The following is a 23,324-nucleotide window of genomic DNA, read 5'->3' on the forward strand; positions in this document are numbered from 1 at the left end:
CCCTGGAGGAGCTGAGCCCCCCACTCTCTCCCCCCAGTGTGGAGCAGGTCATGGCAGCTGGTGCTGGTCCCCTGGAGGAGCTGAGCCCCCCACTGTCTCTCCCCCAGTGTGGAGCAGGTCATGGCAGCTGGTGCTGGTCCCCTGGAGGAGCTGAGCCCCCCACCCTCTCCCCCCAGTGTAGAGCAGGTCATGGCAGCTGGTGCTGGCCCCCTGGAGGAGCTGAGCCCCCCACTCTCCCCCCCAGTGTGGAGCAGGTCATGGCAGCTGGTGCTGGCCCCCTGGAGGAGCTGAGCCCCCCACACTCTCCCCCCAGTGTGGAGCAGGTCATGGCAGCTGGTGCTGGCCCCCTGGAGGAGCTGAGCCCCCCACTCTCCCCCCCAGTGTGGAGCAGGTCATGGCAGCTGGTGCTGGTCCCCTGGAGGAGCTGAGCCCCCCACCCTCTCCCCCCAGTGTGGAGCAGGTCATGGCAGCTGGTGCTGGCCCCCTGGAGGAGCTGAGCCCCCCACTCTCTCCCCCCAGTGTGGAGCAGGTCATGGCACCTGGTGCTGGTCCCCTGGAGGAGCTGAGCCCCCCACCCTCTCCCCCCAGTGTGGAGCAGGTCATGGCAGCTGGTGCTGGCCCCCTGGAGGAGCTGAGCCCCCCACCCTCTCCCCCCAGTGTGGAGCAGGTCATGGCTGCTGCCCGGGAGCTGGTGCTGGCCGCCCTGGAGGAGCTGAGCCAGGAGCAGCTGAAGCGCTTCCGCCACAAGCTGCGGAACCTGCCAGGCCAAGGCCGCACCATCCCCTGGGGCCGGCTGGAGCGCGCTGATGCCCTGGACCTCGCAGAACAGCTGACCCAGTTCTACGGGCCGGAGCCGGCACTGGACGTAACCCGTAAGGCCCTCAAGAGAGCGGATGTGCGTGACGTAGCCGCAAGACTCAAGGAGCAGCGACTACAACGTGAGCGCTTGGGATGGGGCAGGGATGGGGACAGGGCAGGGATGGGGCAGGGGTGGGGAAAAGGCAGGGACAGGGCAGGGACAAGGCAGGGGTGGGGCAAGGATGGGGACAGGAGATTGGGACAGGGAACTGAGGACAGGGACGTGGCTGGGACAGGGATGGGGCAGGGCAGGGCAGGGACGGGGCAGGGCAGGGCAGGAACAGGGATGGGGACAGGGACTGGATGAGAACAAGGGACGGGGGACCAGGACGTGGACACTCCTGCCTACTCAGGAAAGACGGCTGCTGCCAGCCTGGGGGTAGGTGCAGCAGCCATATCCCCCCCCCCCCCCCCGCTCCCCCTCACCGCGCCTCTCCTCACAGGGTTCAGCTGCTTGGCGCCGCTGTCTGTGTCGGGTAAGTCCTCTGGCCGCCCTCCCCCGTGAGCACCGTGTATGTGCTGCGGGGCCGGGGAGGCCCGGGTGGGGCAGAGGGGCTGCCAGACGCTGGAGCCGCCCTCCGCCCCGTGCCCCCGCTGTCCCCCAGAGTACAAAAAGCTGTTCCGTGAGCACGTGCTGCGGGAGCACGCCAAGGTCAGGGAGCGCAACGCCCGCTCCGTCAAGATCACCAAGCGCTTCACCAAGCTGCTCATCGCGCCCGAGGTGGAGCTGGACACGGTGCTGGGGCTGGACTTTGAGCTGGGGCTGGACGCTGCGCCGTGGCCAGACGCCACACCGGGGGCCGACACCGAGCCGCAGGCAGAGCGCGCCCGCCGCTCGGACACACACACCTTCGACCGCCTGTTCCGCCCGGACCCGGACGGCCGGCAGAAGCTGACGGTGGTGCTGCAGGGCCCGGCGGGCATCGGCAAGACCATGGCGGCCAGGAAGATCCTGTACGACTGGGCGGCCGGCAAGCTGTACCGCGGGCAGGTGGACTTCGCCTTCTTCCTGCCGTGCCGCGAGCTGCTGGACCGGCCCGAGGCCTGCAGCCTGGCCGACCTGCTGCTGGACGGCTGCCCGGACCGCCGGGCGCCCCTGCGGGCCATGCTGGCGCGGCCCGAGCGGCTGCTCTTCATCCTGGACGGCGCGGACGAGCTGCCGGCCCACGCGCCCGGGCCCTGCGCCGACCCCTTCCAGCCGGCCGGGCCGGAGCGCGTGCTGGCCGCCCTGCTGGGCCGGGCGCTGCTGCCCGGGGCGCGGCTGCTGCTGACCGCCCGCGCCCGCCCGGCCCCGCCGCGGGGTCGGCTCTGGGCGCCGCAGTGCGCGGAGGTGCGCGGCTTCTCGCACAAGGACAGGAAGAAGTTCTTCTACAAGTTCTTCCAGGACGAGGCGCGGGCGGCGCGGGCCTACCGCCTGGTGAAGGAGGACGCGCCGCTGCTGTCGCTCTGCTCCGTGCCCTTCGTGTGCTGGCTCGTGTGCACCGTGCTGCGCCAGCAGCTGGACGGCGGCCGCGGCCTGGGGCGCGCCGGCCGCACCACCACGTCCCTGTACCTGCTCTTCACCGCCAGCATGCTGGGGGAGCCCGGGGGCGGGGCCGGAGGGGGCGGGGCCACGGGGACCGGGGCCAATGGGGTGAGGGCTGGGGCCGGGGGCGTGGATGGGGGCGTGACCGGCGGGCCCAGAGGGGAGGGCGGGGGAGGGGCCCATGGCGTGAGGGCTGAGGGCGGGGGCGGGGCCAATGTGGCCGGGGGCGGGGCCGGGGCCCATGGCATGAGGGGCGGGGGCGGGGGCGGGGGCGTGACCAGCGGCCCCAGATGGGAGGGCGGGGGCGGAGCCAGCGGGCCAACGCTGGAGGGCGGGGGCGGGGCCAATGTGGCCGGGGGCGGGGCCGGGGCCCATGGCATGAGGGCTGGGGGCGGGGGCGGGGGCGTGACCAGCGGCCCCAGATGGGAGGGCGGGGGCGGAGCCAGCGGGCCAACGCTGGAGGGCGGGGCCAATGTGGCCGGGGGCGGGGCCGGAGCCCATGGCATGAGGGCTTTGGGCGGGGGCGGGGGCGTGACCAGCGGCCCCAGATGGGAGGGCGGGGGCGGAGCCAGCGGGCCAACGCTGGAGGGCGGGGGCGGGGCCAATGTGGCCGGGGGCGGGGCCGGAGCCCACGGCATGAGGGCTGGGGGCGGGGGCGGGGGCGGGGCCGGGACCGGGGAGCCCAGGCCGCAGGTGCTGTCCGAGCTGCTCCGCCTGAGCCTGCTGGCCCGCCAGGGAGTGCTGGGGCGCCAGTTGCGCTTCTCCGAGGCCGACCTCGCGCAGCTGCAGCTAGGCGGCTCGCGGGTGCAGGCCCTGTTCCTTGGCCGCAAGGAGCTGCCCGGCGTGCTGGACACGCAGGTGGCCTACCAGTTCCTGGACCCCAGCTTCCAGGAGTTCCTGGCCGCGCTGTCCTTCCTGCTGGAGGAGCCGGGCGCGGGCGGCCCGGGCGTGGGGGCGCTGCTGCGGGCCGACGCCCTGCGCCCCCACTTGGCGCTCACCACGCGCTTCCTTTTCGGGCTGGTGAGCGCCGAGCGCGCCCGGGACATGCAGCGCCTGCTGGGTGTGGGCGGCCCCGGGTCCGAGCGCGTGCGCCAGCAGGTGCTGGCCTGGGCCCAGGGGGTGGGCGCGGGAGAGGCGGGCCGGACCCCGGCCGAGGCGGAGGACGCGGACCTGGACGCGGACCTGGACGAGGACCTGGACGAGGACGAGGACGAGGACAAGGAGGACCAGGCTGGGTCCGGGGAGCCGCCCGGCTGCCCACTGGAGCTGCTGCACTGCCTGTACGAGACGCAGGAGGCGGCCTTCGTGCGCCAGGTGCTGACCGGCCTCCCCGAGCTGGCCCTGCGGAGGGTCCGCTTCAGCCACACGGACATGGCGGTGCTGGCCCACTGTGTGCGCTGCTGCCCCGCCGGGCAAGCGCTGAGGCTGGACAGCTGCCGGCTGGCCATGGCCCCGGAGAAGAAGAAGAAGGGTCTGGTGAAGAGGTTGCAGGGCGGCTTAGGGGGCAGTCCGTGAGTGTGTGTGGGGTTCCGGGGTGGGGGCCCCAGGTGGAGCCCCAGGGTAGGGTCCTGCAGTGCAGCAGTCTCAGGCTCTGAGTGGGGTCCCCGAGTGGGGTTTCCAGGGTGGGGGGTGTCTGGGTGGTGGGGGGCTATGGGGAGGTGTCCCCGGTGAGGGCGCCAGGCAGGGGTGACAGCTGCGGAGCTGCCCAGAGGCAGGGCTGTGGGACCAGCTGTGTGCGGCACCCCAGGACAGCCCTGCAGCCTGTCCTCATCTGAGCCCTCTGACCCTGCAGCCTCTTCTCCCCAAGCAGCTCAGGACACACTGGCCGTCCCTTCACTCAGGCCAGCCCTGGCGTCAGCCCTGGCCAGGCTGTGTCCACTCTGGCCTTTCCCTGAGGGCTGTCTGGTGGGGTGGGGGAGGCCGGACAAGTGGGGGCCTGCTGCTTGGACACAGGGACCACAGGTCAGAGCCCCCACTGCACCCTGGGCTGGGCTACCCCCACCCCAGGCTGGACACATCCTCCAGGAAGGGCTGGGTGTCCATGTATGTCCCCTCCTCATAGTGCCCGGAGCAGCAAGAAAAAGCCCCTAGTCTCCCTGCTTCGTCCACTCTGTGAGGCCATGGCTGACCGGCAGTGTGGCTTGAGCAGCCTCATGTGAGTGACCCCAGCGGGCCCCACACCAGGGACACAAGGGAGGTCACTCTGGAGGGGCCGAGGGGACCAGCCTGCCTGTCCTTCCAGGGGCCAGGCTCTGCCCACCCTGGCAGAGGGGCAAGGGGCAGTCAGGCCTGGGAAGGGAGGCCGGTTTGGCCACAGGCTGGGCTGAGCACCTAGTAACCATCAAGTGGCATCAGAGGGGCTGGGCGGAAGCACTCAGGGTTAAGCACCCATGAAACAGCTCCCACCAAAAACAAGATGGATAGCAGGGCTGGGCAAAGGAAGCTGGTGGCCACCTGCCCATACTGACATGGTAAATCAGCTCTTGTCAGTGCTTGGTCCAATGGTCAGAGCTTGGTCCAGTGACCAGTGCCTGGTCCGGTGGTCATAGCTTGATCCAGTGGTCAGTGCCTGGTCCAGTGGTCAGTGCCTGGTCCGGTGGTCATATCTTGATCCAGTGGTCAGTGCCTGGTCCGGTGGTCATAGCTTGGTCCAGTGACCAGTGCTTGGTCTGGTGGTCATAGCTTGGTCCAGTGGTCAGTGCCTGGTCTGGTGGTCATAGCTTGGTCCAGTGGTCAGTGCCTGGTCTGGTGGTCATAGCTTGGTCCAGTGGCCAGTGCCTGGTCCAGTGGTCATAGCTTGGTCCAGAGGTCAGTGCCTGGTCCAGTGGCCAGTGCCTGGTCTGGTGGTCATAGCTTGGTCCAGTGGTCAGTGCCTGGTCCGGTGGTCATAGCTTGGTCCAGTGGTCAGTGCCTGGTCCAGTGACCAGTGCCTGGTCCGGTGGTCATAGTTTGGTCTAGTGGTCAGTGCCTGGTCTGGGGGTCATAGCTTGGTCCTGTGGTCAGTGCCTGGTCTGGTGGTCATAGCTTGGTCCAGTGGTCAGTGCCTGGTCCGGTGGTCATAGCTTGGTCCAGTGGTCAGTGCCTGGTCCAGTGGTCAGTGCCTGGTCCGGTGGTCATAGCTTGGTCCAGTGGTCAGTGCCTGGTCCAGTGACCAGTGCCTGGTCCGGTGGTCATAGTTTGGTCTAGTGGTCAGTGCCTGGTCTGGGGGTCATAGCTTGGTCCTGTGGTCAGTGCCTGGTCTGGTGGTCATAGCTTGGTCCAGTGGTCAGTGCCTGGTCCGGTGGTCATAGCTTGGTCCAGTGGTCAGTGCCTGGTCCAGTGGTCAGTGCCTGGTCTGGTGGTCATAGCTTGGTCCAGTGGCCAGTGCCTGGTCCAGTGGTCATAGCTTGGTCCAGAGGTCAGTGCCTGGTCCAGTGGCCAGTGCCTGGTCTGGTGGTCATAGCTTGGTCCAGTGGTCAGTGCCTGTTCCGGTGGTCATAGCTTGGTCCAGTGGCCAGTGCCTGGTCCGGTGGTCATAGCTTGGTCCAGTGGTCAGTGCCCGGTCCAGTGGTCAGTGCCTGGTCCAGTGGTCATAGCTTGGTCCAGAGGTCGGTGCCTGGTCCAGTGACCAGTGCCTGGTCCAGTGGTCAAAGCTTGGTCCAGAGGTCAGTGCTTGGTCCAGTGGTCAGTGCCTGGTCCGGTGGTCATAGCTTGGTCTAGTGGTCAGTGCCTGGTCCTGTGGTCAGTGCCTGGTCTGGGGGTCATAGCTTGGTCCTGTGGTCAGTGCCTGGTCTGGTGGTCATAGCCTGGTCCAGTGGCCAGTGCCTGGTCCGGTGGTCATAGCTTGGTCCAGTGGTCAGTGCCTGGTCCGGTGGTCAGTGCCTGGTCCGGTGGTCAGTGCCTGGTGCTGACTTGCTGAGCAGGTAGCTTTCAGACCATGTACAATGGCCTCAGACCCCCTCTGTTCCCCCACTCAGGCTCTCTGGCTGCAAAATGCCGGACACCGTGTGCCGGGACCTGGCAGAGGCAGTGTCCAGAGCACCCTCACTGACCGAGCTGGCTCTGCTGCACAACGGGCTGAGTGAGGCGGGCCTGCGGGTGCTAAGCGAGAGCCTGACCCAGCCTGGGTGCCGGGTGCGCACCCTGAGGTGAGGGTGTGTGTGTGTGTGGATGAGGGTGCAGCAGCCCGTCCTGAGGTGAGGGGGTGCGGAGGGGGGGAGGGTGCAGCAGCCTGGCCTGAGGTGAGGGTGTGTGTGTGTGGGGGGGTGTGGGTGAGGGTGCAGCAGCCTGGCCTGAGGTGGGGGGGTAGGGGGGTGAGGGTGCAGCAGCCCAGCCTGAGATGAGGGTGTGTGTGTGTCTGTGGGTGAGGGTGCAGCAGCCCGGCCTGAGGTGAGGGTGTGTGTGTGTGTGTGTGTGTGTGTGTGTGTGCGCGTGTGTGTGTGTGTGCGCGTGTGTGCAGCAGCCCGGCTTGAGGTGAGGTGTGGGTGAGGGTGCAGCAGCCTGGCCTGAGGTGAGGCTGTGGGAGGTCGGGGAGGCACTGTCCCCTCTGCTCCTCAGGGTGCAGCAGCCCGGCCTGCAGGGGCCTCTGCAGCGCCTGGTGAGCATGCTGCGGCTAAGCCCGGCCCTGACCGCCCTGGACCTTGGTGGCTGCCAGCTGTCAGGGTCCCTGGTGTCCTCCCTATGTGCCCTCCTGCGGGACCCTGGCTGCAGCCTGCTGACCCTCAGGTGAGCGGGCAGCGGGGCAGCCCTGGGTCGCCAACCAAGTGCCGGCCCTGCTCTGACCTCTCTGATGGGCCTAGTGCCCATCTGCTACCCAGTGCTGTGGCCTCTCCCTGTCTCCCAAGTCCCCTGCCCACTCGCTGCCCCCTCCATGCCCCCCATGCCCCCACCCCCTCACTGCCCCTCACTGTCCCTTCCGTGCTCCCTCCTCCCCACACACCCATCCCCGTCTTCTGCAGCCTGGGCTCTGGGGAGCTGAGTGAGCAGTCACTGCGGGAGCTGCGGGCAGTGAGGACAGCCAGGCCGGGCCTGGTCATCACACACCCAGAGCTGGACGGCCAGCAGGAGCCATCCACAGGCTACGGCAGTGTCCTCTGAGGCCTGAGGAGGGGCCTGAGCTGTCCCCACCCACTGTCCCTGCCAGCCTTCCCCAGTTGTGGACGAGGCCCTCGCGGGCACTGTGAGGCCCCAGGGTCCTGCCCACTGCCCGAGGGCCCTGTCCTCCCCAGGACTGTGATGCCAGGCACCGTGCTGAGGCCAGCTGCCCCACCCGGAGGTGCCCCTGCTCCCCCAGGCTGGCATTGGACCCGGGATCCAGGGGACCTGGAGGTGGAGGCCTGTGGGTGGGGGCCAGGTGGGAGCACACCTGGTTGAGCACACATGTTACAGTGTGCAAGGACCCGGGTTCAAGCCTCCCATCCCCACCTGCAGGGGGAGCATCACAAGTGGTGAAGCAGGGCTGCAGGTGTCTCTCTCTTCCTCTCTATCTCCCCCTTCCCTCTCAATTTATGGCTATCACTATCCAATAAATAAATAAAGATAATTTTTAAAGTTTACATAAAAAATCCTCTGCTTGGGGGTCGGGCGGTGGCGCAGCGGGTTAAGCGCGCATGGTGCAAAGCACAAGGACCAGCATAAGGATCCTGGTTCGAGCCCCCGGCTCCCCACCTGCAGGGGAGTCGCTTCACAGGCGGTGAAGCAGGTCTGCAGGTGTCTATTTTTCTCTCCCCCTCTCTGTCTTCCCCTCCTCTCTCCATTTCTCTCTGTCCTATCCAACAAGGAACAACATCAACAATGGTAATAATAATAGCCACAACGAGGCTACAACAACAAGGGCAACAAAAGGGGGGAAAATGGCCTCCAGGAGCAGTGGATTCATGGTGCAGGCACCGAGCCCAGCAATAACCCTGGAGGGGAAAAAATATTAAAAATTTTTTTAAAAATCCTCTGCTTCACTCCCAAGGCTGCTGTCACCTGTCCTGGTGACCCCCCCAGGCATGGCCTATGCTTGGGTCCCTGTGAGGGTCTCTCATCCCACAGAGGTGGGGACTGACCTGCACTCACTGTGCCCACCCCAGTGCCTCTGACACCCCAGCTGGGGGCCATTTCCAGGAGCTATGTTGTTGAGCGCGGGCCGCAGAGAAGAGAGAGAGGGGGTCTGGAGCGAAGAGGAAACACAAATCTTTATTTGTGCTGGCACCTCAGAGTTGGGTGCTAGAGAAACAGGTTGGGCCACGTGGAGGTAGCGAGGTGCGGAAGAAGAAAGGCTTTTATAGGAGCAGCTTTCCCGAGAATGGGAAGGGGGAGGAGTAACCAGAGCACTCCGGATATCGGATATCGCGGGGATATAGACAATGTCCTGAGGGCACAACATGGCTGAACAGGCACTCTGAGAATGTCCCAACTCTCGCGGGAACTAGCAGTAGCCTGAGGGGACAACATGGCGGATGTGACTGCATCGGCACAATTTCCCAGCAGAGCTAGTCCTCCCTCCGCCACACAACTTCATGTCCACTGCCCCAGGCTGCTTGTCCACTCAGACACAGGGACACCATGGCATGAAGTTCCTTCTGGTCCCTCTCTCCTGCGCTGGGCCTCACACCCAGCACAGCCAGGCCTGGCTGAGTGTCTCCTCAGCCTTTATGGGTCTTACTTTTTTAAAAACAATATTTATTTATTTATTTATTCCCTTTTGTTGTCCTTGTTGTATTGTTGTAGTTATTGTTGTTGTTATTAATGTCGTCATTGTTGGATAGGACAGAGAGAAATGGAGAGAGGAGGGGAAGACAGAGGGGGGGGAGAGAAAGACAGACACCTGCAGACCTGCTTCACCGCCTGTGAAGTGACCCCCCTGCAGGTGGGGAGCTGGGGACTCGAACCGGGATCCTTACACGGGTCCTTGCACTTTATGCCACGTGCACTTAATTTGCTGCACTACCGCCGGGCTCCCTATGGGTCATCCTTTTTACAAAATATTTTACTTATTGGATAGACACAGAGAAGTTAGAAGCAAAGAGCTACAGACACCTGTAGCCCAGTCCCACCGCTCATGAAGTGTCCCCCTGCAGGGGAGGTGCCAGAATCCGGGTGGGACCCTGTGCCTGGGAACAGGTATGCTCAGCCTGGTCGCTGCCTCCCGGGACCCCTTAGAGTCTGCAGGCTTGTGATGTGAACACACAAAGCACTGCTCAGCTCTGGTGCAGGTGAGGGGGCTTGAACCTGGGGCTCAGGATCCCACGGACACCCATGGGTGGGGAGGGCAGCGTGGCTGGGCAAAAGGAGGTGACAGAGTTCCCCCAGAACTTAGGGAGAAGGCACTGGGCGGGCGGGGGGGGGGGGGGCTTCACCTCCAAGAGGCCTGGCGCTCAGAGCTGAGTGCCCACAGAAGGTCTTGCACTGGCGCAAGGCCCTGGGCTGGGGGCCTGCAGGGCTGCTGAGGCCTCTCCCGGGAAGTCTTGGGGGTCAGGCCCCCCCCACACACCTCGTCCCAGCTCCTGGCCTTGGCCTTGCCACCCTGAGAGCACCGCGAAGCTGTGGGCCGGGCGCAGGCATGCGAGAGCCGCTGGACTGTCCCTTGGGGGCAGGGACACCCTGCGCAGGTCTGGTCGGTGGGTGGGTGGGTGTGCACATGGCCAGCTGGCTAGGGGCCCCGAGAGAGAGAGCAGCTGGGAGCCTGCGTGTCCGAGGGACACACGGGAACTGAGACCTGGCGGCACTGTCCGCCCTGGTGTCCCCCCTGGTGGTGGGGACAGGAGAGGCGGGAAGAGCTCCCTGAAGCCGCGCCCCAACATCCAAACTCTCCCGCTCCCACCGTGGCCTCCCGGGAGGGCGCCGAGTGGACAGAGGTGTGGACGGCTGCCCGCCCGCCGGCCCGGGTCAAGGAGGAGCCGGCGACCTGGGGTGGACAGCGCCTGCCGACTGCCAGCCGTCCTGCCCGTGTCCTCTCTTGCGCCCCTTCCTCCCCGCCCCTTCCCGCCTCCCTGCCCCTCTCCTTCCCGCCTCCCCCGCCCCTCCCCTCCCTGTGCCCCTTCCCTTCGCCCCCGCCCCTTCCCTTTTCCCCCGCCCCTTCCCTCCCTGTGCCCCTCCCCTGTTCCCCGCCCCTCCCAGTCCCCGCCCCTCCCTCCTGTCCCCGCCCCTCCTGTCCCCGCCCCTCCTGTCCCCTCCCCTCCCTGTCCCCGCCCCTCCTGTCTCCTCCCCTCCCTGTCCCCGCCCCTCCTGTCCCCGCCCCTCCTGTCCCCTCCCCTCCCTGTCCCCGCCCCTCCTGTCTCCTCCCCTCCCTGTCCCCGCCCCTCCTGTCCCCTCCCCGCCCCTCCTGTCCCCTCCCCTCCCTGTCCCCGCCCCTCCTGTCCCCGCCCCTCCCCTCCCTGTCCCCGCCCCTCCTGTCCCCTCCCCTCCCTGTCCCCTCCCCTCCCTGTCCCTGCCCCTCCTGTCCCCTCCCCTCCCTGTCCCCGCCCCTCCTGTCCCCGCCCCTCCCCTCCCTGTCCCTGCCCCTCCTGTCCCCTCCCCTCCCTGTCCCCGCCCCTCCCCTTCCTCCTGGCTGGGGGCCCAGGCAGCGGCCTGGGGCCTGAGCTTGTCATGGAGGCTGCGGCTGCGGACCCCACGGTGTTCAGGGCCGCCTCGCTGCCCCGGGACCCCCGGCTCTGGCCCCCCCTGACCAACGCCTACCTGGGCACCCGCGTGTTCCAGAACAGGCTGCACGTGAGCGGCCTGTACAACGGGGCGGCGGGGGACACGCACCGGGCGGCGCTGCCCAGCCCTCTGAACGTGCGGCTGGAGGCCCCCGCAGGGGCCCGGGAGCCACTGACCAGCAGCTTTGCGCTGGACACCAACACAGGTAGCTGCCTCCTCGGTCGCGGGCAGCCCCCGGGGAACCCAGAGAGTGTGGTGTGTGTGAGGGACTGTGTCCCTGTCCCAGGAGCCCATGGTGGGGACTGAGTGTCCCTGTCCCTGGAGCCCATGGTGGGGACTGAGTGTCCCTGGAGCCCATGCTGGGCACTGAGTGTCCCTGTCCCTGGAGCCCATGCTGGGCACTGAGTGTCCCTGTCCCAGGAGCCCATGGTGGGGACTGAGTGTCCCTGTCCCAGGAGCCCATGGTGGGGACTGAGTGTCCCTGTCCCTGGAGCCCATGGTGGGCACTGAGTGTCCCTGGAGCCCATGCTGGGCACTGAGTGTCCCTGTCCCTGGAGCCCATGCTGGGCACTGAGTGTCCCTGTCCCAGGAGCCCATGCTGGGCACTGAGTGTCCCTGTCCCAGGAGCCCATGGTGGGGACTGAGTGTCCCTGTCCCTGGAGCCCATGCTGGGCACTGAGTGTCCCTGTCCCTAGAGCCCATGCTGGGCACTGAGTGTCCCTGTCCCTGGAGCCCATGGTGGGCACTGAGTGTCCCTGGAGCCCATGGTGGGGACTGGGTGTCCCTGTCCCTGGAGCCCATGGTGGGGACTGGATGTCCCTGGAGCCCATGCTGGGCACTGAGTGTCCCTGGAGCCCATGGTGGGGACTGATTGTCCATGGAGCCCATGGTGGGCCTTGAGTGTCCCTGTCCCTGGAGCCCATGCTGGGCACTGAGTGTCCCTGTCCCTGGAGCCCATGCTGGGCACTGAGTGTCCCTGGAGCCCATGGTGGGGACTGAGTGTCCCTGGAGCCCATGGTGGGAACTGAGTGTCCCTGTCCCTGGAGCCCAATCTGGGCACTGAGTGTCCCTGGAGCCCATGGTGGGGACTGAGTGTCCTTGGAGCCCATGGTGGGGACTGGGTGTCCCTGTCCCTGGAGCCCTTGGTGGGGACTGGGTGTCCCTGGAGCTCATGGTGGGCACTGAGTGTCCCTGTCCCTGGAGCCCATGGTGGGGACTGAGTGTCCCTGGAGCCCATGGTGGGGACTGGGTGTCCTTGTCCCTGGAGCCCATGGTGGGGACTGAGTGTCCCTGGAGCCCATGTTGGGGACTGTGTGGCCCTCCCCCAGGCTCCTTCCTGCACACCATGGAGGGCAGCAGCTTCCGGGCCTCCCAGTGCCTCTACGCCCACCGCACACTGCCCCACGTCTTGGCCTTCTGCGTGTCCATCACCCGCCTAGACACAGGACGGGAGCCCATCTCTGTGTGGCTGCGCTCGGCCTTCTCCCCAGAGAGCCCAGACCTGGAACTGCATCTGGGGCCTGACTTCCAGGGAGCACGGTGAGGAGTCAGTGGATGTCCAGGGAGCATGGTGAGGAGTCAGTGGATGTCCAGGGAGCACGGTGAGGAGTCAGTGGATGTCCAGGGAGCATGGTGAGTCAGTGGATGTCCAGGGAGCATGGAGAGGAGTCAGTGGATGTCCAGGGAGCACGGTGAGTCAGTGGATCTCCAGGGAGCACGGTGAGGAGTCAGTGGATGTCCAGGGAGCATGGTGAGGAGTCAGTGGATGTCCAGGGAGCATGGTGAGGAGTCAGTGGATGTCCAGGGAGCACGGTGAGGAGTCAGTGGATGTCCAGGGAGCATGGTGAGGAGTCAGTGGATGTCCAGGGAGCATGGAGAGGAGTCAGTGGATGTCCAGGGAGCACGGTGAGAGGTCAGTGGATGTCCAGGGAGCATGGTGAGGAGTCAGTGGATGTTCAGGGAGCATGGAGAGGAGTCAGTGGATGTCCAGGGAGCATGGTGAGGAGTCAGTGGATGTCCAGGGAGCATGATGAGTCAGTGGATGTCCAGGGAGCATGATGAGGAGTCAATGGATGTCCAGAGAGCATGGTGAGGAGTCAGCCGATGTTCACGGAGCACGGTGAGGAGTCAGTGAATATCCAGGGAGCATGATGAGGAGTCAATGGATGAGGAGTCAATGGATGTCCAAGGGAGCATGGTGAGGAGTCAGCGGATGTCCACGGAGCACGGTGAGGAGTCAGTGGATATCCAGGGAGCACGGTGAGGAGTCAGCGGATGTCCAGGGAGGAGCCCAGTGAGGGGTGAGTGGACAGTCCAATGGGAGCAGAGTGAGGGTGTCAGTGGGCAGTGAGGAGGCAGTATAGTGAGGGGTCAGTGGGCAGTGAGGAGGCAGTATAGTGAGGGGTCAGTGGCAGTTAGGAGGCAGTACAGTGAAGGGTCAGTGGGCAGTGAGGAGGCAGGCAGTACAGTGAGGGGTCAGTGGCAGTGAGGAGGCAGTATAGTGAGGGGTCAGTGGCAGTGAGGAGGCAGTACAGTGAGGGGTCAGTGGCAGTGAGGAGGCAGTACAGTGAGGGGTCAGTGGCAGTGAGGAGGCAGTACAGTGAGGGGTCAGTGGCAGTGAGGAGGCAGTACAGTGAGGGGTCAGTGGGCAGTGAGGAGGCAGTATAGTGAGGGGTCAGTGGGCAGTGAGGAGGCAGTATAGTGAGGGGTCAGTGGGCAGTGAGGAGGCAGTATAGTGAGGGGTCAGTGGGCAGTGAGGAGGCAGTACAGTGAGGGGTCAGTGGCAGTGAGGAGGCAGTATAGTGAGGGGTCAGTGGCAGTGAGGAGGCAGTAAAGTGAGGGGTCAGTGGGCGGTGAGGAGGCAGTACAGTGAGGGGTCAGTGGCAGTGAGGAGGCAGTACAGTGAGGGGTCAGTGGGCAGTGCAGGAGGTTGCTAGGAGGTCACCGGATGTTCCCGCAGGTCCCTAGGAGGCTGGACACTCACGCCTGAGCAGCCGGGGGGTCCACGGCAGGAGGTGCACATGCTCTGGACACCGGCGCCCCCCGTGCTGACCCTGGAGCCAGCCGCGAGTGCAGCCGCCTGGGACTTCCTGGTGGTGGTGGCGGGCAGCCGCGAGCAGGCCCAGGCCCGCCTGCTGGAGGCTCTGGAGCTGCAGGCGGCTGGCCGCTTGTACAGGGCCCACACGCAGGCCTGGGCCCAGCTCTGGGAGGGCTGTGGGCTGGCCGTGGGGGGGCCCCTGCCCCTGCGCCAGGCCCTGCGGGGGGCACTGTTCTACCTGCTCAGCGGCCTGTCCCCACCTGGCTCCCCGGGGGACATCTGCCACGGCCTCAGCCCTGGAGGGCTCTCCAACGGGCGCAGAGGGGAGTGCTACTGGGGCCACGTCTTCTGGGACCAGGTGAGCACCTGAGCTGGGGTGCTGGGGCTGGCGGGTGTCACCGGAGCCTGGGGTACCTGCGCCCGGGGGCTCCGGAGTCTGAGGGCACTGTGGGGGCTTCTGACTCTGGGGGAGCCTGCGCCTGGGCCGTCGGAACCGCGAGGGTTGCCTGGACGGGCCAGAGTGTAAGGGGCCTGAGCCTGGAAGGGGGCCGAGCCTCGGAGGGCTGAGTCTGGGGGGCTGGGCCTGGGGGGACTCAGAGCAGGCACGGGGGGCAGAGGCCGGGACCCGCAGGAGTGCAGCCCTGCCCTGTCCCCCAGGACCTCTGGATCTTCCCCAATGTCCTGCTGCTGCACCCGGAGGCTGCCAGGGCCCTCCTGCAGTACCGCATCCGGACACTGAGGGGCGCCCTGCAGAACGCCAGGGACCTGGGCTGCCAGGTGAGGGCCGGGTGCTGGCTGTGGCTTCCCACTGGCTGCCCCCCAGGGCTCGGGAGGGGTGGTGTCCGACCCTGAGCACCCTCTACCCCAGGGGGCCAAGTTCGCTTGGGAGAGCGCAGGCTCAGGCCTGGAGGTCTGCCCGGAGGCGGTGTACGGCACCCAGGAGCTGCACATCAATGGGGCCGTGCTGCTGGCCTTTCAGCTCTACTACCATGCCACCCAGGTCAGCGGCCAGTGCTCCTGTACATCCACCTGAGTCCTCTCTGTCCGTCCTCCCCTCCAACTGGTCCTCCCTGCCTGTCCTCCCTCCACCTGAGTCCTCCCTGCCCGTCCTCCCTCCACCTGAGTCCTCCCTGCCCGTCCTTCCTCCACCTGAGTCCTCCCTGCCCGTCCTCCCTCCACCTGAGTGCTCCCTGCCCATCCTCCCTCCACCTGAGTCCTCCCTGTCCGTCCTCCCTCCACCTGAGTCCTCCCTGCCCGTCCTCCCTCCACCTGAGTGCTCCCTGCCCGTCCTCTCCTCCACCTGAGTGCTCCCTGCCCATCCTCTCCTCTACCTGAGTGCTCCCTGCCCGTCCTCCCTCCACCTGAGTGCTCCCTGTCTGTCCTCCCTCCACCTGAGTGCTCCCTGCCCATCCTCTCCTCTACCTGAGTGCTCCCTGCCCGTCCTCCCTCCACCTGAGTGCTCCCTGTCTGTCCTCCCTCCACCTGAGTCCTCCCTGCCCGTCCTCCCTCCACCTGAGTCCTCCCTGCCCATCCTCCCTCTACCTGAGTGCTCCCTGCCCATCCTCTCCTCCACCTGAGTCCTCCCTGCCCGTCCTCCCTCCACCTGAGTCCTCCCTGCCCGTCCTCCCTCCACCTGAGTGCTCCCTGCCCGTCCTCTCCTCCACCTGAGTGCTCCCTGCCCATCCTCTCCTCTACCTGAGTCCTCCCTGTCCGTCCTCCCTCCACCTGAGTGCTCCCTGCCCGTCCTCTCCTCCACCTGAGTGCTCCCTGCCCGTCCTCCCTCCACCTGAGTGCTCCCTGCCCGTCCTCCCTCCACCTGAGTGCTCCCTGCCCGTCCTCCCCACCCCCTGCCCATGTCCTGAGAGCAGCTGGGCACTGTGGGCAGGCAGTGACCGCTCGGACCCTTCCCCCAGGACCTGGCCCTCTTCCGAGAGGCTGGAGGTTGGGATGTGGTGAGGGCCGTGGCCGAGTTCTGGTGCAGTCGTGTGGAGTGGAGCCCAGAGGATGGGCAGTACCACTTGAGAGGTGAGGACAGGGGTCAGGACAGGGGCTGGAGACCCCCTGAGGCTGCCCTACAGCTGCACTGACCACTGCTACCCAGGAGTCATGCCTCCAGACGAGTACCATTCTGGAGTCGACAACTCTGTGTACACCAACGTGCAGGTCCAGAACAGGTGAGCCCCGACCCCAGGGCAGCTCCAGAGCAGGTGAGCCCCCACCCAGGGCAGGTCCAGAGCAGGTGAGCCCTGACCCCAGGACTGGTCCAGAACAGGTGAGCCCTGACCCCAGGACTGGTCCAGAACAGGTGAGCCCTGACTCCCAGGGCAGGTTCAGAGCAGGTGATCCCCGACCCAGGGCAGGTCCAGAACAGGTGAGCCCCCACCCAGGGCAGGTACAGAACAGGTGAGCCCCCCCCCAGGACAGGTCCAGAACAGGTACCATTCTGGGGTTGACAACTCTGTGTGCACCAATGTGCAGGTCCAGAGCAGGTGAGCCCCACCCCAGGGCAGGTCCAGAGCAGGTGAGACCCCCCAACCCCCAGTGCAGGTCTAAACCAGGTGAGCCCACACCTCCAGGGCAGGTCCAGAGCAGGTGAGACCCTCCACTCCCTAGGCCAGGTGAGACCCCCACCCCCAAGGGCAGGTCCAGAGCAGGTGAGACCCCCCCACTCCCCAGGGCAGGTTTAGAGCAGGTGAGCCCACCCCCCAGGGCAGGTCTAGACCAGGTGAGATCCCACCCGCAGGGCAGGTCCAGAGCAGGTGAGACCCCCACCCCCCAGGGCAGGTCTAGAGCAGGTGAGCCCACCCCCCAGGGCAGGTCCAGAACAGGTACCATTCTGGGGTTGACAACTCTGTGTGCACCAACGTGCAGGTCCAGAGCAGGTGAGACCCCACCCCAGGGCAGGTCCAGAGCAGGTGAGACCCCCCACCCCCCAGTGCAGGTCTAAACCAGGTGAGCCCACACCTCCAGGGCAGGTCCAGAGCAAGTGAGACCCCCCACCCCCCAGGGCAGGTCCAGAGCAGGAGAGACCCCCACGCCAAGGGCAGGTCCAGAGCAGGTGAGACCCCCACCCCCAGGACAGGTGAGACCCCCAACCCCAGGGCAGGTCCAGAGCAGGTGAGACCCCCACCCCCCAGAGCAGGTGAGATGCCCACCCCCCAGGGCAGGTCCAGGGCAGGTGAGACCCCCAACCCCCAGGGCAGGTCCAGAGCAGGTGAGACCCCCACCCCCAGGACAGGTGAGACCCCCACCCCCAGGGCAGGTCCAAGCAGGTGAGATGCACACCCCCAGGGCAGGTCCAGAGCAGGTGAGACCCCCACCCCCCAGAGCAGGTGAGACGCCCACCCCCCAGGGCAGGTCTAGAGCAGGAGAAGCCCAGAAGCCAACCCAGTCCTCTCCCCTCTCCCTTTTATCACTCCCCACCCCAGCCCACCTGAGCCCCATCTCTTGGCCCCAGCCTACTGCAGCCCCCTCCCTTGCCCCTCTCTGCCCACAGTCTGCGCTTTGCAGCTGCCCTGGCACAGGACCTGGGACAGCCCATCCCCCCACAGTGGCTGGCAGTGGCTGACCAAATCAAGGTGCCCTTTGACCCCGAGCGGAACTTCCACCCAGAGTTTGACGGGTATGAGCCAGGTGAGTGGAGGATGCCTTGAGGGAGAACCCCAGGACACAGTGACCCCCAGGACACAGTCAGTCACCCCAGGACGCAGTGACCCCCAGGATACAGTCAGTCACCCCAGGACCCCGTGACCCCCCAGGATACAGTCAGTTACCCCAGGACGCAGTGACCCCCAGGACACAGTCAGTCACCCCAGGACGCAGTGACCCACAGGATACAGTCAGTCACCCCAGTGACCCCCCAGGATACAGTCAGTCACCCCAGGACCCAGTGACCCCCCAGGATACAGTCAGTCACCCTAGGATGCAGTGACCCCCCAGGATACAGTCAGTCACCCCAGGACACAGTGACCCCCAGGATACAGTCAGTCACCCCAGGATGCAGTGACCCCCAGGATACAGTCAGTCACCCCAGGACGCAGTGACCCCCCCAGGATACAGTCAGTCACCCCAGGATGCAGTGACTCCCAGGATACAGTCAGTCACCCCAGGACGCAGTGACCCACAGGATACAGTCAGTCACCCCAGGATGCAGTGACCCCCCAGGATAGTGTCAGTCACCCCAGGACGCAGTGACCCCCCAGGATACAGTCAGTCACCCCAGGACGCAGTGACCCCCCCAGGATACAGTCAGTCACCCCAGGACGCAGTGACCCCCAGGATACAGTCACCCCAGGACGCAGTGACCCCCCCAGGATACAGTCAGTCACCCCAGGACGCAGTGACCCCCAGGATACAGTCAGTCACCCCAGGACGCAGTGACCCCCCAGGATACAGTCAGTCACCCCAGGACGCAGTGACCCCCAGGATACAGTCAGTCACCCCAGGACGCAGTGACCCCCAGGATACAGTCAGTCACCCCAGGACGCAGTGACTCCCAGGACACAGTCAGTCACCCCAGGACGCAGTGACCCCCAGGATACAGTCAGTCACCCCAGGACGCAGTGACCCCCAGGATATAGTCAGTCACCCCAGGACGCAGTGACCCCCAGGATACAGTCAGTCACCCCAGGACCCCGTGACCCCCCAGGATACAGTCAGTCACCCCAGGACGCAGTGACCCCCAGGACACAGTCAGTCACCCCAGGACGCAGTGACCCACAGGATACAGTCAGTCACCCCAGGACCCAGTGACCCCCCAGGATACAGTCAGTCACCCCAGGACCCAGTGACCCCCCAGGATACAGTCAGTCACCCTAGGATGCAGTGACCCCCCAGGATACAGTCAGTCACCCCAGGACACAGTGACCCCCAGGATACAGTCAGTCACCCCAGGATGCAGTGACCCCCAGGATACAGTCAGTCACCCCAGGACGCAGTGACCCCCCCAGGATACAGTCAGTCACCCCAGGATGCAGTGACTCCCAGGATACAGTCAGTCACCCCAGGACGCAGTGACCCACAGGATACAGTCAGTCACCCCAGGATGCAGTGACCCCCCAGGATAGTGTCAGTCACCCCAGGACGCAGTGACCCCCTAGGATACAATCAGTCACCCCAGGACGCAGTGACCCCCAGGATACAGTCAGTCACCCCAGGACGCAGTGACCCCCCAGGATAGTGTCAGTCACCCCAGGACGCAGTGACCCCCTAGGATACAATCAGTCACCCCAGGACGCAGTGACCCCCAGGATACAGTCAGTCACCCCAGGACGCAGTGACCCCCAGGATACAGTCAGTCACCCCAGGACGCAGTGACCCCCAGGATACAGTCAGTCACCCCAGGACGCAGTGACCCCCAGGATACAGTCAGTCACCCCAGGACGCAGTGACCCCCAGGATACAGTCAGTCACCCCAGGACGCAGTGACCCCCAGGATACAGTCAGTCACCCCAGGACGCAGTGACCCCCAGGATACAGTCAGTCACCCCAGGACGTAGTGACCCCCAGGATACAGTCAGTCACCCCAGGACGCAGTGACCCCCAGGATACAGTCAGTCACCCCAGGACGCAGTGACCCCCAGGATACAGTCAGTCACCCCAGGACGCAGTGACCCCCAGGATATAGTCAGTCACCCCAGGACGCAGTGACCCCCAGGATACAGTCAGTCACCCCAGGACGCAGTGACCCCCCAGGATACAGTCAGTCACCCCAGGACGCAGTGACCCCCAGGATACAGTCAGTCACCCCAGGACGTAGTGACCCCCAGGATACAGTCAGTCACCCCAGGACGCAGTGACTCCCCAGGATACAGTCAGTCACCCCAGGACGCAGTGACCCCCCAGGATATAGTCAGTCACCCCAGGACGCAGTGACCCCCCAGGATACAGTCAGTCACCCCAGGATGCAGTGACCCCCCAGGATATAGTTAGTCACTCCAGAACGCAGTGACCCCCCAGGATATAGTTAGTCACCCCAGGACGCAGTGACCCCCCAGGATATAGTCAGTCACCCAAGGACACAGTGACCCCCCAGGATACAGTCAGTCACCCCAGGACACTGTGACCCCAGGATACAGTCAGTCACCCCAGGACACTGTGACCCCCAGGATACAGTCAGTCACCCCAGGACACTGTGACCCCCAGGATACAGTCAGTCACCCCAGGACGCAGTGACCCCCCAGGATACAGTCAGTCACCCCAGGACACAGTGACTTCCCAGGACACAGTGACCCCCCTCATCATGGCTCTCCCATAGGAGAAGAGGTGAAGCAGGCAGATGTGGTGCTGCTGGGGTACCCCGTCCCCTTCTCACTGAGCCCCCAGGTTCGCAGGACAAACCTGGAAGTTTATGAGGCTGTGACGGACCCCCGGGGCCCAGCCATGACCTGGGTAAGGCCCACCTGGCCCTTCTCCCAGCCCTGCCCCTGCCCCAGAGCATGTGTGCTGGGAGCTGCTTGGAGTGACTGCCCCCTGGCCTCTGGCCTCTGACCTCTGATCTGCCCCTCCCCAAGAGCATGTTTGCAGTGGGCTGGCTGGAGCTGAAGGAGCCGGGCCGGGCTCGGACCGTCCTGGACAGGTGCTTCAGCCACATCTCTGAGCCCTTCAAGGTCGGTGCACCTTACACCCTGCCGACCCCTGGGCCCCAAGGGTGGGGTCCCTGCACCCCACCCCAAGAGCCCTATTTTCACCTTCAGCTTGGGGCCCCTACCCTGCACCCTGGTCTAGACTTACTCCCTGGGGCCTCCCTCTGTACACTGGGCCCCACCCTCACCTGCACCCTGGGGCCTAGGCCCCCTGCCCCCTCACCTGCAGCCAGGGCCTCACTGTGCACCCCAGAGCCCAACCCTCACCCCCAACCCCACTCCGGGGCCCTCACCCTCTCCCAGCATCCTGGGGCCCAGACCCCAATTCTCACCTGTGCCCTGGGCACCTGCCAGGCTAAGGCCCCCCACCCTTGGGGCCCAGACCCCAATTCTCACCTGTGTCCTGGGCACCTGCCAGGCTAAGGCCCCCCACCCTTGGGGCCCAGACCCCAATTCTCGCCTGTGTCCTGGGCACCTGCCAGGCTAAGGCCCCCCCACCCTTGGGGCCCAGATCCCAATTCTCACCTGTGCCCTGGGCACCTACCAGGCTAAGGCCCCCCCACCCTTGGGGCCCAGACCCCAATTCTCACCTGTGCCCTGGGCACCTACCAGGCTAAGGCCCCCCCACCCTTGGGGCCCAGACCCCAATTCTCACCTGTGCCCTGGCACCTGCCAGGCTAAGGCCCCAGGCCCCAATTCTCGCCTGTGCCCTGGGCACCTGCCAGGCTAAGGCCCCCCACCCTTGGGGCCCAGACCCCAATTCTCGCCTGTGCCCTGGGCACCTGCCAGGCTAAGGCCCCCCACCCTTGGGGCCCAGATCCCAATTCTCACCTGTGCCCTGGGCACCTACCAGGCTTAAGGCCCCCCCACCCTTGGGGCCCAGACCCCAATTCTCGCCTGTGCCCTGGCACCTGCCAGGCTAAGGCCCCAGGCCCCAATTCTCGCCTGTGCCCTGGGCACCTACCAGGCTAAGGCCCCCCACCCTTGGGGCCCAGATCCCAATTCTCACCTGTGCCCTGGGCACCTGCCAGGCTAAGGCCCCCCACCCTTGGGGCCCAGACCCCAATTCTCACCTGTGCCCCGGGCACCTGCCAGGCTAAGGCCCCCCACCCTTGGGGCCCAGACTCCAATTCTCATCTGTGCCCTGGGCACCTGCCAGGCTAAGGCCCCCACCCTTGGGGCCCAGACCCCAATTCTCACCTGTGCCCCAATTCTCACCTGTGCCCAGGTGGGACCTGGGGTACAGGGTGAGGGCTCCCCAGAGTGGTGCAGGTGAGAGAGGGAGGGGCCCCAGCGTGGGAGTCAGAGTGGGCCCTAGGGTACAGGGTGAGGACCCAGAGTGGACCTGGGGTGCAGGGGGAGTCCCAGCTGGCCAGCACTGCCCGCAGGTGTGGACGGAGAACGGGGACGGCTCGGGAGCCGTGAACTTCCTGACCGGCATGGGCGGCTTCCTGCAGACGGCGCTCTTTGGGTTCACAGGGTTCAGGTGAGCTGCGGGGGCCGGGGGCAGGGGCCTGGGGGCACACCCATTCACACCCTCCCCCCAGGATCACAGCTGCCGGTGTGACCTTCGACCCCGAGTGTCCCGCCGGGGTGTCTGGGCTCCGTGTCACCGGTGTGTCCTTCCTGGGGAGCAAGCTGGACTTCTCCTTCTGCGAGGGCTCCGTGAGCATCGGGGTGTCGGCCGCGGGGCCCCAAGCTCCCCCCCTGGAGGTCCAGCTGTGGCCGTCCCAGACCCGGCTCCCCCTCCCCCCTGGTAAGAGCCATCCAGGGTCAGGAAAGGTCCCCCACGTGCAAGCTTGGCAGAAGACCCCAGGGCTGGGAGCACTGAGGGGGACCCCAGGTTACAGGAGCACCTAGGGGGACCACAGGCAGGGCTGCCTCTGAGAATCTGGGCATGGCCCCCTCTGGGGACCGGGGCATAGACACCCCCCTCTGGGGAGGACCCGGGCATGGCCGCCCCCGGGGACTGGGTAGGACCCCCCTGGGGACCCGGGGCATGGACACCCCCCTCTGGGAAGGACCCGGGCATGCCCCCCCCCCCTGGGGACCCGGGTAGGACCCTCTCTGGGGACCCGGGGCATGGACACCCCCCTCTGGGGAGGACCCGGGCATGGACCCCCCTGGGGACCTGGGGCATGGACACCCCCCCTATGGGGAGGACCCGGGCATGGCCGCCCCTGGGACCCAGCCCGCAGCTTCATGCCTGTCTCCCGCAGGACACAGCGTCTCTTTCCCCCGCTCTGCTGGCTGCATACAGCAGCGCCTCCCCTAGACTCCCAGCTGCCCAGCTGCATCCCAGGATCCACCACGCCCTTCTGCCCAGTGACTGGACTGTGGGCACCCGGCCGAGCCCTGGCCACAACACCCTCGCCTGCCACACGTTTCTGGAGGAGGGGAGCCCCCGGCCTCTGACCCATGCACCCCCTCCACACAGACTCCTCCAGCACCCCGAGGGGCTGGCATGGGGGCACGGTGAGGGGTAGGGATGGGCCAGGACACGGCTGTGACAGGCGGTGACCCTGAGGGCTCCAGGGCCCCAGGGTCTGCCTGCCCACGTTGCCAGGATTAAAGTTGCTCTGGAAAGTGTAGCCTCTGTAGCCATCCCGCAGGGGCTGCAGCCTGGCTGGAGGGGACGGGAGGGCTGGCAGCCGCCCTGGGCCCACAGGCCAGTCCACACCTGGGGACACACAGGGCCGTCCCCACACAGCCA

General features: G+C 66.1%; 2 protein-coding genes across 6 annotated transcripts; both read left to right on the forward strand.

Moving 5' to 3' along the window:
* Nucleotides 1–670: 670 nt before the first annotated feature.
* Nucleotides 671–7,903, forward strand: NLRP6 (NLR family pyrin domain containing 6). The gene is made up of 8 exons (XM_060175839.1): nucleotides 671–959; nucleotides 1,317–1,334; nucleotides 1,464–2,452; nucleotides 3,065–3,894; nucleotides 4,446–4,538; nucleotides 6,340–6,510; nucleotides 6,920–7,087; nucleotides 7,321–7,903. Exons 1-8 carry the CDS (start codon nucleotides 671–673, stop codon nucleotides 7,457–7,459), a joined length of 2,697 nt encoding a protein of 898 aa, XP_060031822.1. The 3' UTR covers nucleotides 7,460–7,903.
* A 2,999-nt stretch (nucleotides 7,904–10,902) lies between these two features.
* Nucleotides 10,903–23,202, forward strand: PGGHG (protein-glucosylgalactosylhydroxylysine glucosidase). Of its 5 annotated transcripts, XM_060175841.1 has the most exons (14): nucleotides 10,903–11,195; nucleotides 12,319–12,529; nucleotides 13,950–14,385; nucleotides 14,685–14,804; nucleotides 14,896–15,027; nucleotides 15,941–16,052; nucleotides 16,129–16,201; nucleotides 16,776–16,811; nucleotides 16,845–16,909; nucleotides 17,524–17,660; nucleotides 20,540–20,635; nucleotides 22,000–22,097; nucleotides 22,159–22,367; nucleotides 22,831–23,034. In XM_060175841.1, the coding sequence occupies exons 1-14, from the start codon at nucleotides 10,937–10,939 to the stop codon at nucleotides 22,884–22,886; spliced, it is 2,040 nt and encodes a 679-aa protein (XP_060031824.1). In that variant the 5' UTR covers nucleotides 10,903–10,936; the 3' UTR covers nucleotides 22,887–23,034. The 5 variants fall into 5 exon arrangements, with proteins under 5 accessions (XP_060031824.1, XP_060031823.1, XP_007536617.2 ...); XM_060175840.1 differs by lacking the exon at nucleotides 22,000–22,097 and having other exon boundaries at nucleotides 22,831–23,202; XM_007536555.3 differs by lacking the exons at nucleotides 16,776–16,811; nucleotides 16,845–16,909 and adding an exon at nucleotides 20,284–20,417.
* Nucleotides 23,203–23,324: the final 122 nt, after the last annotated feature.

The sequence above is a fragment of the Erinaceus europaeus genome, chromosome 17, assembly GCF_950295315.1.
Source record: "Erinaceus europaeus chromosome 17, mEriEur2.1, whole genome shotgun sequence".
Classification (NCBI taxonomy): Eukaryota; Metazoa; Chordata; class Mammalia; order Eulipotyphla; family Erinaceidae; genus Erinaceus; species Erinaceus europaeus.

What these genes read in the sequence shown, in the direction of transcription:
- NLRP6 (XM_060175839.1), top strand. Translation starts at nt 671, where the DNA reads ATGGCTGCTGCCCGGGAGCTGGTGCTGGCCGCCCTGGAGGAGCTGAGC. An exon ending in TGCCGGGTGCGCACCCTGAG is followed by an intron (nt 6,511 to 6,919) that starts GTGAGGGTGTGT and finishes TCTGCTCCTCAG; the next exon opens with GGTGCAGCAGCCCGGCCTGC. An exon ending in TGCAGCCTGCTGACCCTCAG is followed by an intron (nt 7,088 to 7,320) that starts GTGAGCGGGCAG and finishes CGTCTTCTGCAG; the next exon opens with CCTGGGCTCTGGGGAGCTGA.
- PGGHG (XM_016194064.2), top strand. Translation starts at nt 10,937, where the DNA reads ATGGAGGCTGCGGCTGCGGACCCCACGGTGTTCAGGGCCGCCTCGCTG. An exon ending in CCTGACTTCCAGGGAGCACG is followed by an intron (nt 12,530 to 13,949) that starts GTGAGGAGTCAG and finishes ATGTTCCCGCAG; the next exon opens with GTCCCTAGGAGGCTGGACAC. An exon ending in GCCACGTCTTCTGGGACCAG is followed by an intron (nt 14,386 to 14,684) that starts GTGAGCACCTGA and finishes CCTGTCCCCCAG; the next exon opens with GACCTCTGGATCTTCCCCAA.